The 15,615-nt window shown below is 42.4% G+C and overlaps 1 protein-coding gene across 3 annotated transcripts in view; it reads right to left on the reverse strand.

The window, feature by feature from the left end:
* si:dkeyp-72e1.9 (syntaxin-binding protein 4) overlaps nucleotides 1-15,615 on the reverse strand; it is a 72,067-nt gene that overhangs the window by 5,003 nt on the left and 51,449 nt on the right. For 2 of the 3 annotated variants that reach the window (XM_068724857.1, XM_068724858.1), the window contains exons 9-16: nucleotides 9,124-9,230; nucleotides 8,846-8,981; nucleotides 7,656-7,728; nucleotides 3,931-4,019; nucleotides 1,394-1,490; nucleotides 714-841; nucleotides 399-491; nucleotides 4-69 (exon numbers count right to left, since the gene is read on the reverse strand). In XM_068724857.1, coding sequence (XP_068580958.1) covers nucleotides 4-69; nucleotides 399-491; nucleotides 714-841; nucleotides 1,394-1,490; nucleotides 3,931-4,019; nucleotides 7,656-7,728; nucleotides 8,846-8,981; nucleotides 9,124-9,230 — 789 coding nt within the window. The remainder of the gene's footprint in view (nucleotides 1-3; nucleotides 70-398; nucleotides 492-713; nucleotides 842-1,393; nucleotides 1,491-3,930; nucleotides 4,020-7,655; nucleotides 7,729-8,845; nucleotides 8,982-9,123; nucleotides 9,231-15,615) is intronic. The other variant, XM_068724859.1, reaches the window with a different exon arrangement.

Here is a 15,615-nt window from a genome sequence, read left to right on the forward strand (position 1 = left end):
AACCTCTGAGGTCTTCTGCAGCTCCTCCTCCAGGTTTTTCTTGCTGTGCTCCATGTCCTTCAGCATCAACTGCCAAGAGAGGCAGCAGATGAAGCCCAGGAGCTTTTTAAAGCTGTGACCATCACCTGTGTGGCTCAGTGAAACCACAGCACACAGAAAACACTGCTCTCTCCTCAGGCACCTCATTTCATTTGGTTGTGAAGGATTTGTTTTTATTTTGCAGAGAGTGATGGACTGAAATGAATTACAGCGTTAATGTTCCACCATGCAGCTCCTTTTCAAGCTGTTTGCTGGTTGTGCATACAGACTAAAGTTAAACTCCAACCTGCAGAGCTCCTTCCAGCCTTTCTGTGTGTGTGTGTGTGTGTGTGTGTGTGTGTGTGTGTGTGTGTGTTCACCTTGAGCTGCTTCATCTGGGTTTGCAGCTGCTTCACTTCTGTCTGAAACTGCTCCATCTCCTCACTGCTGTAGCTGCATTCTGATTCATATGTCTGCACACACACACACACACGCACACACACACACACACACACACACACACACACACACACACACACACACACACACACACACACAGACAGACAGACAGACACCCACCCACACACAAACACACACACACACACACACACACACACAGTGTTTTACAGGTTGTGCTGTCGGTTATCTTTGCAATACATTCTGTGTAAGAGTGCTGGCATGTGAGGACTGCTTACAGGGGAGTGGAAGGCAGACGTGTCCATCAAACTAGCTGCTTCGTGATAGGAAAACATAAAGGGACCCGCCCCTAAACCCAGCTCCTCCAGGTTCTCCTGGAAAACGTTCCGGGTGGCCTCCACGAAGTCTGAGGGTTGACAGACAAGCACAGACAGAAAGTGTTTGTTCCTATACGGTTCTGAGCGTAAAGGTTCTCCATACGACGTGCAGAGCATCAATGGATCGTCGCCATGTTGAGAGCCATTGAGAGGCAATACAAATGCTCCCTATCTCATTTTATCTCAACTAGAATTCTATTCACCACAAAAATGAAAAGTGACATTTAAGAATGATGTTTGTGGGAAACTTGGATACAAATCAGACTACTGTGTTTTAGTGCAGGAGGAACATCTATGATAGCACACATTTATTGTATGAGCCTTTAATTAGTAAATAGAATTAGTATCACTGCATTATGTCCATACTATAGAAACGTGTGCTTGGCTACCGACAGACACCGAGCTGCTTCATGGTTCCACAACGTGACATCACACCCAAGTGATCCAACCAGGAAGTGACACGCAGCCGTCTCACGCAGCCTGGGATTTGACAGGATTTCATCACAGATATTTCACCTTGCTGTTGACTAAACTGGACGTGTGTGTGTGTGTGTGTGTGTGTGTGTGTGTGTGTACTTCACCTCCATAGGCCACAGTGCCTTGTGGGTCTGTGGTCAGACTCTGTCTCAACTTCTTCCTCTTCTCTTCTGAGACATCCAACCCGAGGAAGGACAGAGCCTGAGAGACAGAGATGAACAGAGATGAACAGAGATAGAATCATTTTAGCATTCTGTCGTTGCAACATCACTTAGGAGGAAGAACCACGACATGTCATCAAACTCTAACAACTACATATCTATTAAATAGTCTTGGTGGCAGGTTGTTGCTCTCCCTCAGGTCTCCTCCTCTTTTCTCTGTTAACGGTTTTTGTTTGAGGAGTTCTTCCTGTTCTGATGTGAGGGTCAAAGGTCAGAGGATGATGTCACATGTGTACAGATTGTAAAGCCCTCTGAGGACAATTTGTGATTTTGGGCTACACTAAATAAACTGAATGGAATTTAATTAAATTGAATAAATATTAGGAACACTTCTTAGTAGCTTGTAACACAATAGCTATCCGCAGCAGCACAAACGAGCCTCAACACAGTGAAGGAGGGTTGACTGCATGACTATTGACTTAGAGATTGTATTATACTTAACTAGAGAGGTGTTCATGAGATGTTCAGATTCCTAATGTGTGCTCAGTTCATCCTGTTAATGCTTGTGTGAGTGTGAACAGTCTGCTTGTGAAATCTATTCCCTGGCAGAGACGATCATAATATCTAAACCACCTGTAGACACCTTGGTGCATATTTATCTGTGATCCAGTGGTTTGTACAGTAGATCTCTGAGCTAAATATACCCATAATCCACCTCACTCTCTTTCTGTTGCAAAGGAGCCAACAGACCAAGAGAGAATTGTGCCTGCATTCAACAATTAAACTCTCTAAAGTCATTCATTAATTGGTAAATTAGGACCAAGCTACGGCTGAGCTAAGTCAGAATCAAAGCAGAATAAAAGTGAGAAGAGTGAACAGAGGGCAGAGACAGGAAGCCAGAGGAAAACAGAGAGCAGCAGAGAGAGAGAATGTGCTGAGAGGGTCAAAATAATGTAGAGATGAAGAGCTGTGTGATAAAGCATGCAGAGGGCGACAGCTATAATTGGATGAAGAGAAAGCTTGAGGGTGAGAAAGTTGCAAATCAGAATGAGAGGAACACTCAGTGTAAATTTGCTCCATGGAGTTTCTTTAAAAAGCTAAAGGAATGAGTGCAGAAACATACTGCATGCAGAGTACTTCATAAAGGCTTCTTTGAATGTTGCATGGATGAGTGAGTATGATAATGACGTGGATCATATCTGTCCTTCACAGTCACCACACATCCACTAACTGACAACCAGCGCCATGTAAGACAGCGCTACCCATCACCACCAACGGAGAAAAACCACGGAAAGGGTTGTGGCAAGATTCTACTGGACCTGCGTCACAAGAACTGTCCAAGAGCATTGTCCCAAGTGCAAGGACTGTCACTTCACTGCCCCCGAGCCAAGGTACCAGAGTCCACTCATTCCACTGCCCATTATCAAAACGTCCTTCCAACGACTCGCCGCGGACATAGTTGGGCCCAGACCAACAACCAGTGGAGGACATTGATTTGTCCTGGTCATCAGTGACAAGGCCACACCTTACTCTGAAGCCACAGCATTACGCAGAGCTAGTGCCCGATCAATGGCGTGAGAAGCACTCCTCCTGTTCTCCAGCAAGAGGTTGTGAGTAAAACAGATACACAACTCTGAGAACCACAGCAACACAGATGGCCTTGTGGAGAGATTCAACAAGATGTTGCGCACGGTAACGGAAAAGAGCATAAGAACCGGGACAAGCTCCAATTTCCTGCAGTTAGTTAGCCCATTCCTCTACCCCATGTACCCTTGAGGTGCCACAGTGCCCAAGTTCAAAGCCCAAGTGATGGCAAGTAGTTAAAAGACACCTTGAAGAAGCCCAAGGAGCAGGGGGGACCAGCTGTAGCCCGTCTCCAATCAGCCAGGCACAGGCTGAAAAGCTCCTGGTAGCAGAATTGCCATAAACTGAAAACACACTGTAAAATTGTTAAAGACTAAAACATGGACAATTCTCATAGAGGAAAACGCCATGGTAGCGACCTGTCAATCACAAGGTGCCACCCCTTAAAGCATCCCCTGCTTTATGGTCTGTTTGACTCTAAATGGGACCGTAGTTCACTCAATGACATCATGCTGTATTAAAGAAGTCTTGAAACTAGAGAATGTTTACTGACTTCACCTTCCAGAACCAGAGGTTGCTGCCTGGTTAAAGCTTGTAATTGTATGTCCTGTGTTGTTATGAGACTATGGATACTGTAATTGATAGATTACAGTATCCAGTAATGATATCACAATTTAACAGAAGTTTACCAGGTTACCACTGAGCTCCGTCGGCCTCCAGACCAACTAGTATTTAGCTCCTGAGGCGTAAAAGAGAATGTGTCAAATACTCAGCATCTCATTTCCTTAAGTGGATTAGTCATCCAGTGATGATAAAGGAGACTAGGACAGGGAGCACTCCACACATGCTTGGCATCACACACAGCAGCATGGCTCTACAACAAGCACAGGACTCACCACGTCTAACTTGTCTGATTTGAGGCGTATGCAGGGGTCCAGTGTTATCTTAGGTTTGGCCTCCGTTGGCGACCTCTGGCTGGTTGAACCTAAAGAAGAGGGAAAAGAAAAAGGAGGTGGGGAAAAAGGGGAGGAGGAAGAAGAAGACACATGAAAAATACAGTCGGTTTTCTCAAATACAAAGAGGGAAAGCAATGACCAAGATTTAGAAGTTGTATGAAAAACATTGTGGTGTAGAGAATACAGTATCTGTAGGAGATATCAAACCAGGAGCTACCGGCCTTCAGGAGCGAGGAGGGAGTATGTTAAGCCACAGAACACTTAGTAAACAACAGGAGGAGAAATATCATTGCATAATCTGTAATATCAGAGTGGATGGACAGATATTCTCTGTGGATTTGGTGGAAGTGGGTGGTTGTGGTGATAGGGGAGGTGTGTGTGTGTGTGTGTGTGTGTGTGTGTGTGTGTGTGTGTGTGTGTGTGTGTGTGTGTGTTAGGATGGGGGGGGGGTGAAAAGCAGATGATTAAAAAGAGAGGAGTGGAGGAAAGGTGGAGTGGATGATTATATAGATGAGAGAGGGGAGGGCAGACAGCCAATGCCTAATATTAATTTGATGAGTGTGTCTGTCCCAGATTTGCAATGGGAGCCTTTCCTCTGAGTACGAGTGTCTGGTTCTGTTGCTAGGGCTGTGAACTAATTTCACTGACTACCCTCGTCCCACCCAAAGGATTTGCACCACCCTTAACCCCAGACCGGTCATGATGACCGACAGATCCGATGCTATAAACCGGTATAGCATAGCGGTAAGGTACTCCGCTCTATACTGCCCACTTGTGGTGCAGGTGTAGTACAGCAAAAAGGAAAAAGATTCAGGTGGCATTTAATGATGCATTCAGAATCGTGCTCAAGCTCCCAATATGGACAAGTGCAAGTCATATGTTTGTGATATGTTCCCACCTTCCATGCTACGTTGTAGTATTTTATGCTAAAATTGTATGTGTGGTTTGATTGATTAAAAATAATGAATCATAATGACTTTAAGTGAGCCAACACAAAGTGATAAAAGGTACTCTTCTTGTTTTTGGATTTAAAAAAAGGGCTAAAACATTCAACTAAAGTGTGCTGGTGGATCTGTGTGCATGTGCAAAAAGAAATAAACCATTTCATGGGTTTACAAAAGGTTGTAAACACCCAGGAACTGAAATCATTTTGATTATAAATTGACAAGTGTATCGACCCGCAAGATTAAAAGTTTTAACTCACAGAGGCTCCACCTTCTACTGGACTCTTTGTGTAATACTGTCCTCCAATTACCAGCATGCATTCGGCTGCACTGGTGTTGCAGACCATCCAGACGGAAAGAGCGGGATCCATCATTGCCTGTTACAAGGTAAAGTGGTCTTTATGCTTCCCTTTCTTTTATCGAGCAGTAGCTAGCTACTAGCGTTAGCCAACACAACAGTTAACTTGATGGACTGTAAGCTAACGGTGTAAATGGATTTGGACTTGGGGGCAGAAGCAGGACGCATCCGTGGAGAGATTGGAGGACTCTGCTCTGCTGGCACAGCTTTGGGACTCGCTGCCTCAGATGTACCATAGAGTCCAGTGGAGGGGGCGGAGTCTGTGTGAGTTAAAACGACGGTTACGATGTTGTAACCCAAGTTCTATAGGCACAGGCAGAGACCTCTACCATCGGCTTGTAGGATGGAAGATAGCGGTGTGTGCTGCCTTATAGAACTAGGGTTACAATATTGTAACTTTTGTTCATTGTCGAACTGTTTGTTACAGACACGTCGGAATCACACTTGACCTCTGTAATCATTACATATATAGTAATAACCCCAGGCTTTGATAGTTGCGTGCAAAAAGGGTTTTGCGGTTATGTTTATCTCCCTAACAGGATTATACGTCTTTGATGACCTGTGGCCTTAACACTGCATGACAGATAAGAGAAGAGAGGTCAGCTGACTCAAGGAGACGAGTGTGCATATCTTTAAGTATACTTGTGTATGACGTGGATTCAGTGGGGTGAGGAGGCTTAAGTTGAAGCACAGATGCCTACCAGCCCACCACCTTCAACCCTGCTTCCCATCATTCAACAGGAATGGTACCATACAGCAATTCATTATTGTCAGGAGTCAATGTCACTCTTTAATATAAAAAATAGTATTTGTATCTGCTCACCTCCCCACAGACTGCTGACATCTCATGGCTAGCAACTGGCTTAACCAATAGGAGCCTGGAGGGAAGCTCAGTGGTCACAGCACCTTGGAAATAACCTTGACTGGGGTAATCCAGGCCAATAGGATTGGGCCAGGCTATCAAGTGGCTTTGAGCTGGGACTATGGGCGACCCTCAACCCTCGAGCTGCTAGTCTATTTGAGATCTTTCAATTTCATCATCAAGTACTTTCTCTTCAACTAGAAACTGACTCTTATTTTCAGTAGTTAGGTTCTTCAGCAAAAAGATGTTCCATGTGTGCTGGTTGGACCCCAGTGAAACCCGTGTTACACCTGTTATTCAAATTCAACTCATCTAACAAAAGCTTAACTGAGCTTATGGCATTATTAGATGAAATGAGGTTCCAGCAGGCAGATGCCAGCAGAGTTGTATGTCTCTAACAATCATTCTATAGGCTGATTCTGTATTAGCATGGACTCATGATCTTATAAACACAACACCAAAACACCTGTTACACATGCATACAACAGGTGAATGAGAACATCTGAAAGAGATGCTGATTAATCATCATGCATGAGCTCGGAGGGCTTGAGGTAGATTTTCATTTGTGTTTGAAACAGCAGCTGCTATGCAGATTCACTGAGGATAAGAGGGAGGATGGAACAATAAGGACATACACCCACTATTATCAAGAGGGTACTTTTTCATGATCCCTCACATTCCTGTGTGATTGGAGGTCCCCTGCTGTGCTGTGGTTTCTATTAAATCTCATCCTCTCTTCTCCACTTAATCCACAATCTCTGTGAGGGAGTAAATGTTCCCCGTTCTTTCACTCTCGGATCAGATGGGTTTATCTAATATGTTTCAGATTTAAGGGACTTCCAGGACAAACCACTGAAAGTCTCAACTCTGATTTAGCAGGCGTTTAATAAGTCCTTTAAAGGTTATTTGATGGCATAGCTGCGTTGTTAAACTATATAATACAAGTAAAGAAGGTATAGTGAGAGTGGTGGATGATGATGGTGGAGGGAATGTGATGGGTGTTATGGCTAAAACCAAGAGCAGTGATCATCAGGACAAAGATGCCAGATAATCGGAGCTCTCTGATCATCTGGGGATTTCTAAATGCAAAGTTATTGCAGAACGACTGCTAATAAACCCACGGCCCTTATAAGTCCTGGATCCAGACAGGCCAATCACAAGCGTTTATCTGCAGGTGTGGGGACACGTGGGAATAACGTGCCGTCATTGGTCAACGTCGTCAAGGACAGGCCTTATTCAAAATGCTGCTCTGCCCCTGTTCTCCAAGATAGTGTTTGTTTTTAACCAATGGATATGTTTTACTGCACATGTGACAAACATCAACTAACTTTGAGGAAGTTTTCTTCAGTGACTGCAGCTGAGACATCCTATAATGTAATGGCTGATGGGCGGAGCTACTGCTCAGCTGCCGGACAGGCGGCTCCGCAGTCAGAGACAGAGGAACAGTTGAGATTATATACAAGAGAAAACTGAAGGGAAAGTAAGAGAGAGTGAGCTTTACCTGAAATATGAATATCTGGTGGGCAGATGTCAGGAGAAGGTGAGGACACTGGGACTGGCTCCTCTGTACAGGTCTACAAAGGAACATGTATATAACATTGATGACACAACAGATGACTTCATGACCACCGACGTTAGGTCCTCAAAGGTAGGACAGGTCTAATGCAGGAGGTCTCAAAGAACCTTGTTCACCAATCACTGCACCGAATGGAGATCAGTTTGTGACACAGAATCACTTCAGACTTTAACTTTGTAAAATCAGAAGTAATTGCTAAATTACAAAATGTAATAAACCTCCTATGAATGGATTCATATGTGTTAATAAACTTCAAGCACAATTTTTAATATGGAAATTATAAAGTATATTTCCTTTAAATTGTGAATTATAAATTAGATTTAAAAATGAAATTGCATGAATTTAAAAATTTGCTTTGAAAATCGATTTTTTTAAATGAAATGATCATTTCAACATGTTTTTACATTAAGCTTGTTAAATCATTTGAATGCAAAATGCATTAGTCATTCTATTACCTGTTTTGTTAAAGCTGGTCAACATATTGATAGATCATAAATCATCATAAACATGAACTCTGAGTTCCACATAGAACATGGCCTCAAGACCTCGTTTCTCAGAACCCTCTCATCAACCTACAGAACATCTTCAGCCGATATGGGAGTGAAGATGTGTTTCAGAAACAAAAGCCTTGTCATTTAGGTTCACTGTGAAACATTGCTTATGCGGTTTCATAATTGTTTCTGTTGTAATTACAATAACTGCCTTGCGATTGTTTACCTCCACAAACCAGTCATGTTGCAGTTAAAATCAATGTCTGTCCAAAATGTCACCACTTTATCATTTTATCTATTTAGACATTTGTGTGAAATTGTCCTAATTAGCATATGAACTGTGGAGTTATTGCAAAAAATGTGTCTTGTGAGGTCACAATGACTTCTAATACATTCTAATCAGTTCATCAATGAGTCAAAGTGGCCGTTTGTAACAAGTTTGAGGAAATTCCCACCAAGCGTTCCTGAGATACCGCGTTCACAAGAATGGGACGGACAGACGAACAACCCGAAAACACAATGCCTTCGGCCATGGCTGTCGAACTCAGAAATCCAATGATAGAAGGTCCTAAACCTTGACATGTTCTGGTATGTTTCTGATGCCTGAAACAAAGCGTAGCTGACCTCAGGTGATCTGATGTGGACTTTTAGGCGTCCAGAGTTGTTGCCTGCGGCTCGCTGGACCCCGTTGTGGAGAGATGTGCTGCTGGGAAAAAGTCCTTTCCCTGGGATAAAGGCTATCTCCACAGCACCGTCCTGGCTGGAGACCCAATCCATAAAAATACAAAGACTTAATCATGAACACAGTGACATACATAAAAGCAGAGGAAAGAGGGACGACTGACTAATCCCTACTGACATCACAGACGTTACTCACTTTGAGTTCTACAAGAACCACTCACCTTAATTTGACTTTGTTCAGCATGCTTTTGGCCTCTTCGTGGGTCACACCTATCAAGGACTCCTTGTTAACGGCAATGAGCTGATCTCCAGGCCTCAGACGTCCGTCCTGCACAACAGAGACGGAGCCTTTAGTCAGGCTGAGCTGAAGAACCAAACAGGTGACCTGGTTTCCTTTGACGGCTCATTCTGTTAACAGATTGCTAAATCTTCTGAATACCTTTAGTCTGAAAAGGATACGTTGGTAACTTTGATCTGTTCTGGGTTCATCTATCTCAAGGAAGGTATGTGGTCTGTTAGCGTCCACTTAGAACCAATTCAATTAGCATGACAAGGTTTGATCCCATCAACCATATAACCTTGGAGGTTTCCCAAACACATGAAACTTCAGTTATTGAACCGCTCTTAAAAAATAATAATCAGGATACTACTACTAATGACCAACTACAGGCCTCCCTTTTTTAAATTAAATAATTGAAAAGACTGTTTTTCAGTAAAAGCTCTAACAAAGTGTTTTCATCTTCTCCTCCGTGTTATTGTGTGAATGAACACAGACAGTGGAGTCTTGGCTTTTGACACGTTCAACCACAGCATATTACTGGACAGACTGGACAACTGAATGGGACTTTCTGCCACAGTGACTACTTTGTGTTTATCAGTAATTACATACTGTATCTGAGCGTACAAAAGTGGCATGTGGAGCACCCCAAGGCTCCAGTCTGGGGCCTCTTCCATTCAACATCTACACCTTCCACTAGTGCAAATGTCTTACAATAATTATGTGATTATTAGAACACACAGATTTACAACAATATCCCTTGGTGACTATGGACAAGCACTGAGTATACAGAGAACAATTCATTTCAAATGTGGGTGGGTGTGCCAGAAGTTTCTTCAGTTAAACAAAGATACAATTTGTCTTTGGACCCAATCAACGACAAGAAGACCAATTACAAAATCAGCCTACTATGACAGTAACGTGTAAAGAATCAAAGGACTAATGTGTCAGTAGGATGCTGTTCTCCAGTAGGCTCAACTACTGTAACAGTGTTTTTACAGCTCAGAGTCCTCACTAAGACGAGGAGATGGATCACGTGGATCACATGAGTCCTGTTCTCTGATCTTTACAAAGGCTTCCTGTTTGACAAAGAAGTGACTTAAAAACTCTTCTGTTGGTTTAGAAAGTCCTGAATGTAACAGGGTCAAAATACATGTCTGATCTCCTGCTTGTTCTGTGTACTCACTGTCACCAGTGAGCAGGTACTAGTCACGTCAAGCCAATTTTATTTATATAGTTCCAAATCACAACTAAAGTTACCTCATGACACCATTCATATAGAGCAGGTCTAGACCGTACTCTTCAGTTTTCAGAGATCCAACATTCCACCATGAGCAAGCATCTGCATTCCCTTCAACAGGAAGAAACCCCGAGCAGAACCGGGCTCTAGGTGGGCGGCCATTTGCCTGGACCGGTTGGGTTAGACACGGAGATGCACAGCAACAACTACAGCTCTGATAAATGCATAGCTGCATAAATCCTCAGCTGACTCATCCCACACAGTAAATCACTGTGCATGAAATGCTAGCTTGCTTCCTATATGACACAGGGGATTAAGAGTTGGGATTTAGAGGAAATGGACAACCTGCTTCCATAAGCACAAGACTGAGAATCTGAGCGAGTGAGTGTCAGTAGCTATTGTCAAAGAGCCAGGCATTAGTGTACAGTGTGGAGAGAGTTAAAGAGACTAAATGACAGTGTCGCTTTACTGTACTTCTACTACTCTGTATCGTTCACCATCTGGTAGTGGAGATACCGTATGAGTCAATAGGCCAGTGAAAAACAACTGGACTATAACCTTATCCCTGAGGAAAGCTGGGTTAATGCACTCAGTGTGGAGAGATGATTCATCTTTAGTTAGGACCTTATAAATGCATGTGTACATTGTATGCCAGTTAGTTAGTTTACTGATTTAGAACTGATTGTTGGCGTCTCTGGGGCAGTGCAATAAGCTGAGTCACAACATCTGACATCTGACAATGGTGCAGAGACTATGAACCCCGAAAATGGTTGATTAGTGCAGCATTAAATATGCCGGTACCGAATGTTAAAATAAAGTTAATGCAGACATTGAGTCCACACAACATTCCACGTACATGGAATAAATAAAACTGTCGTCATCCAACATTTTTAGGCAAGTATGCAACAGACCAGACTTTATGCAATTTCTGTCTTTTGAGATAGTGACTGTTAGATTAGGCATCCATCTACCTACTTCCTGTAGTCCTATTCATTCTCAAAGGATCTGGAGTACAGACTCTAATGTTTGTACAGATATACATCACAGTATGTCCTGAATATTCCTTGTTCGTTTGCCTGCACCTTTAAATACTGATATAATCCCCTCCATCACTTGAAACAGGTGCAAGTTCAAGCAATGATTCTATAATACTAATGGTATTAATAATGCAGAGTGTGCACAATGAATGCAGCTCAAAGTGCTTTACATGAAAATCAGAAATAAGACAAACGTCAATGAAATCATTTGTATGGGAAATTATAGTAAAATATGAATGAGACATAAATAAACGTGTTTTATTTTAGTTATAGGAAAATGATTACTTGCTTTGAAGCTAAATACTTTACTCTAAATTGTAATCCGTTAAGCTATAGTTTATTTGACTTTTTAGATCTAAACTGGGGAGACCCACAAGAAGCCTATTAGGCTTCTGGCCTTTATCGTATATTCCGTCAGTATTTATATTGTTTTGGTAAATGTTCCTTATTACGTGCTATTAAATAGAAAGAAAAGAAAGAAAGAGAGATTCGACTGTATAACTGGATGCTGATGCGACTTAAAGAGAGAGAGGAAATCAAAACAAATACCACAACCGTTTTTGCAGCAAAATGTCACAATACTGATAGAAAGCCATTTTGCAAATCTTGTACCAAAAGATACAAACCAGTGCTCAAACTTTCCACAGGGATCACGAGGCACCCTGTGATCACTGTCACTCACTGGCTTCTAGAATCAAAATGACGTAAATCAAGGACATATGCAACAAGAAACATCCGCTTAGTAACAGCTCTCTTTAAGCGCATTCCTGTACACTCGGGCTCTCCCATCCACTCTCCTCCTTCTCCCTCCTTGTCATGTTGCCCACAGTTGACAGTGAGTGGGCAGACAGAGAGGCGAGGAGGATAGGATTGGGGAGAGAGAAGCAGGGGAAGCTGGAGAAAAAGGAAGAAGGCAGCAGTATGTGTAACCGGAGGGGTGGGTACCTCACCCTGAGGTGGCCTTCAGGTAACAGAAAGAAGTCTCTCTCTAGAGTCACTGTTCAGTTTGTCCGTTCTGGACTACTGTAGTCCAACATGGTGGATTCTGTGAAGAGGACCTGCTCCCTATGTAGATATAACCGGTTCATTATAAGCAAACAAAAACACAACAATTCTTAGATTCAGGTGATTACACGCTAATGAAAACATAGTTATGAATATTATATTCAATTTCTGACAACAAATCCCCTTAAATCCCAGAAACAGTTCCTTTAACCACATCAGGTGTGAGGTTCTAAAGGCCCCTGTTTACACCCACATGAAGACATCTGGACATTGCTCGTCTGCTAGTAGGCCAGCAACTACTGGACACATCCAGCACATGTTGTTGCCTCTTTAGGCTGAGTGGAAAGCTGAGCCATTGATGAATGCTGCTGAACAGCTGATGACGATCAGATAATGCAAGAGCGACTTCATTGCTCTGACAGAATTAGCACTATGCTCCATGATTGATAGGCAAAACAAAATATAATTATCCTTTAACAGCAGGACAGTTAGCTGAGTCCCACTCTTATCTGATGGTTGATGCGCAGCAGAGCCAGCGTTCCACAGTGTTATGGCAACCTGATACACTGGAGCAATCCGCACTGAGGAAGCCTTCATGTTAACCATATAGCCTTCATGTTAACCATATGGCCTTCATGTTAACCATATGGCCTTCATGTTAACCATATAGCCTTCATGTTAACCATATAGCCTTCATGTTAACCATATAGCCTTCATGTTAACCATATAGCCTTCATGTTAACCATATAGCCTTCATGTTAACCATATAGCCTTCATGTTAACCATATGGCCTTCATGTTAACCATATGGCCTTCATGTTAACCATATAGCCTTCATGTTAACCATATAGCCTTCATGTTAACCATATAGCCTTCATGTTAACCATATAGCCTTCATGTTAACCATATAGCCTTCATGTTAACCATATAGCCTTCATGTTAACATATAGCCTTCATGCTAACCATATAGCCTTCATGTTAACCATATAGCCTTCATGTTAACATATAGCCTTCATGCTAACCATATAGCCTTCATGTTAACCATATGGCCTTCATGTTAACCATATAGCCTTCATGTTAACCATATGGCCTTCATGTTAACCATAAAGCCTTCATGTTAACCATATGGTCTTCATGTTAACCATAAAGCCTTCACGTTAACCATATAGCCTTCATGTTAACCATATGGCCTTCATGTTAACCATATAGCCTTCATGTTAACCATATGGCCATGTGCTGCTCTCCCTCCTCCAGCAGACAAAGTGGTCTTAGACCACTTTGTGCAGTTGCAGAATCCATCACTTGTTGCCTTGGTTTTGTCAAGCGCAGATGACTGTGTGAACTGAGTGTTCCCTACAGTCCCTTAGAGACTGGCCAGGGTGCAGACCTCATGCATCATGTTTAACAGAAACTTCTCCTCAGGATAAATGGAACATTTACTTTTTCTCTCACTCACCTCAACTGTTAAGTGCTTCCACCAATGCACTCCTGTGCAAGATCCGTCAGACGAAAACAAATAGCCAGCTGCTCTCAGTAAAAGATGTAATGATCCAGGGATTAAAGTATACATGTGATGATCTTCTAGACTTTTCTTTTTGTCAACAAATCCAATGAAACACAGTGTCGTTCATTTTGACTCCCACAGACAACCTGCTAGTGGCCACCCTCACTAGAGCACCACATGTGGATCAGTCCAATGCTGAAAAGAGTTACCAACAAATGTACTATGTCCTCCTGTCTGAGTAAGGTTTGATGAAAACTACAATGACCACTTTTAGGAAATTACTGAGCCAAATGAAACAATATCATTGTGCGCATATTTTTGAAGATCTATGTCTTCAGTGAGACTGAGTGCCACAAGATTGGGACTTCAGGTTCTGCTGCTGCTACTGTAGCATGTGCAGATCTAGCAGTACGCAACAACAAATCCTCTGCATTGTAATTTTGTGTGTGTGTGAGTGTGTGTGTGTGTGTGTGTGTGTGTGTGTGTGTGTGTGTGTGTGTGTGTGTGTGTGTGTGTGAGAGAGAGATCGGGGAGCAGCAGCAGGGTGATGCCCTAAGCAGAGTCCTAGCTAGATGGCTGACCTTCACACTTGGTGTAGTGTGTCTGTTCTGGGACTCTGGGACTCCTCTAACAGAGCAGCACTGACACTGAAACAACACAACCGCCAAGAAATATTCATGTTGTGTATGTTTAACATTCTTTAATCCAGCATGAATTCCTAAATTCCTTCATGGAGTCATGGTGACACTACAGATAACTGAGACAAAACAGGGAAGAAGTTTAACCGCTTAACTTTTCTCAGCTTTTCAACTATACTACTTTTTGCTTGTTCTGAGATCTGACAATTTGAGAAATTGTTGCCTGTATTAATTTTAAAAATGAAACTGTGCAGGAAAGACAAGTTCCCACCAACCTGTAATTTAAAGCTACTGACCGCTGCATCAAGGACAATGTAAAGCAACACAATCCCCTCACCCCTGTTATGGTCTTATTTCACCAGTTACCAGTTAGAATTGGAGTTAGTTTGACTGAATTTTACAAAAGAACGTCATGGCCTGGCTACAAGATATTTTGCTAAATTCCAGCAACTCTCCAAACCAGAATACAGCCTCATATTCTCTGGCAAGGAACTTGTATTTCAATTATGAGCTGGTAAAAAAAATGAAATATCGTCATTTATATCGTAAAGAAGTTGTTTCACATGAAAACAAATAAAAAAACACAGCAACAATTAAAATAGCAAAAACCATAATACATAATAACACCTAGAATCGGGTGAAATAAGGGAAGGCAGGATTAAGACCATTTAGTGCCTTAAGTAATTATAAGAACCTTGAACCTTCTAATTGCATCAGGCAAAGAACTTCTCTGTTCTCGTCTTGTTAGACCTTACTGCTGCGTTCGACACCATTGACCATTACATCCTGTTACAGAGACTAGAACATTTAATTGGCATTAAAGGAACTGCACTAAGCTGGTTTAAGTCCTATTCATCAGATCGATCTCAGTTTGTAAACGATGAAACCTGGATGAACACCAACGTTGGTCATGGAGTTCCACACGGTTCTGTGCTTGGACCAATTCTATTCACCTTATATATGCTTCCTTTCGGCAATATTATCAGAAAACACTCTATAAACTGTCATTGTTA

Source organism: Cebidichthys violaceus, unplaced genomic scaffold, assembly GCF_023349555.1.
Source record: "Cebidichthys violaceus isolate CVI_PGR_0920_01 unplaced genomic scaffold, fCebVio1.0.p SCAF_32, whole genome shotgun sequence".
Lineage (NCBI taxonomy): Eukaryota > Metazoa > Chordata > Actinopteri > Perciformes > Stichaeidae > Cebidichthys > Cebidichthys violaceus.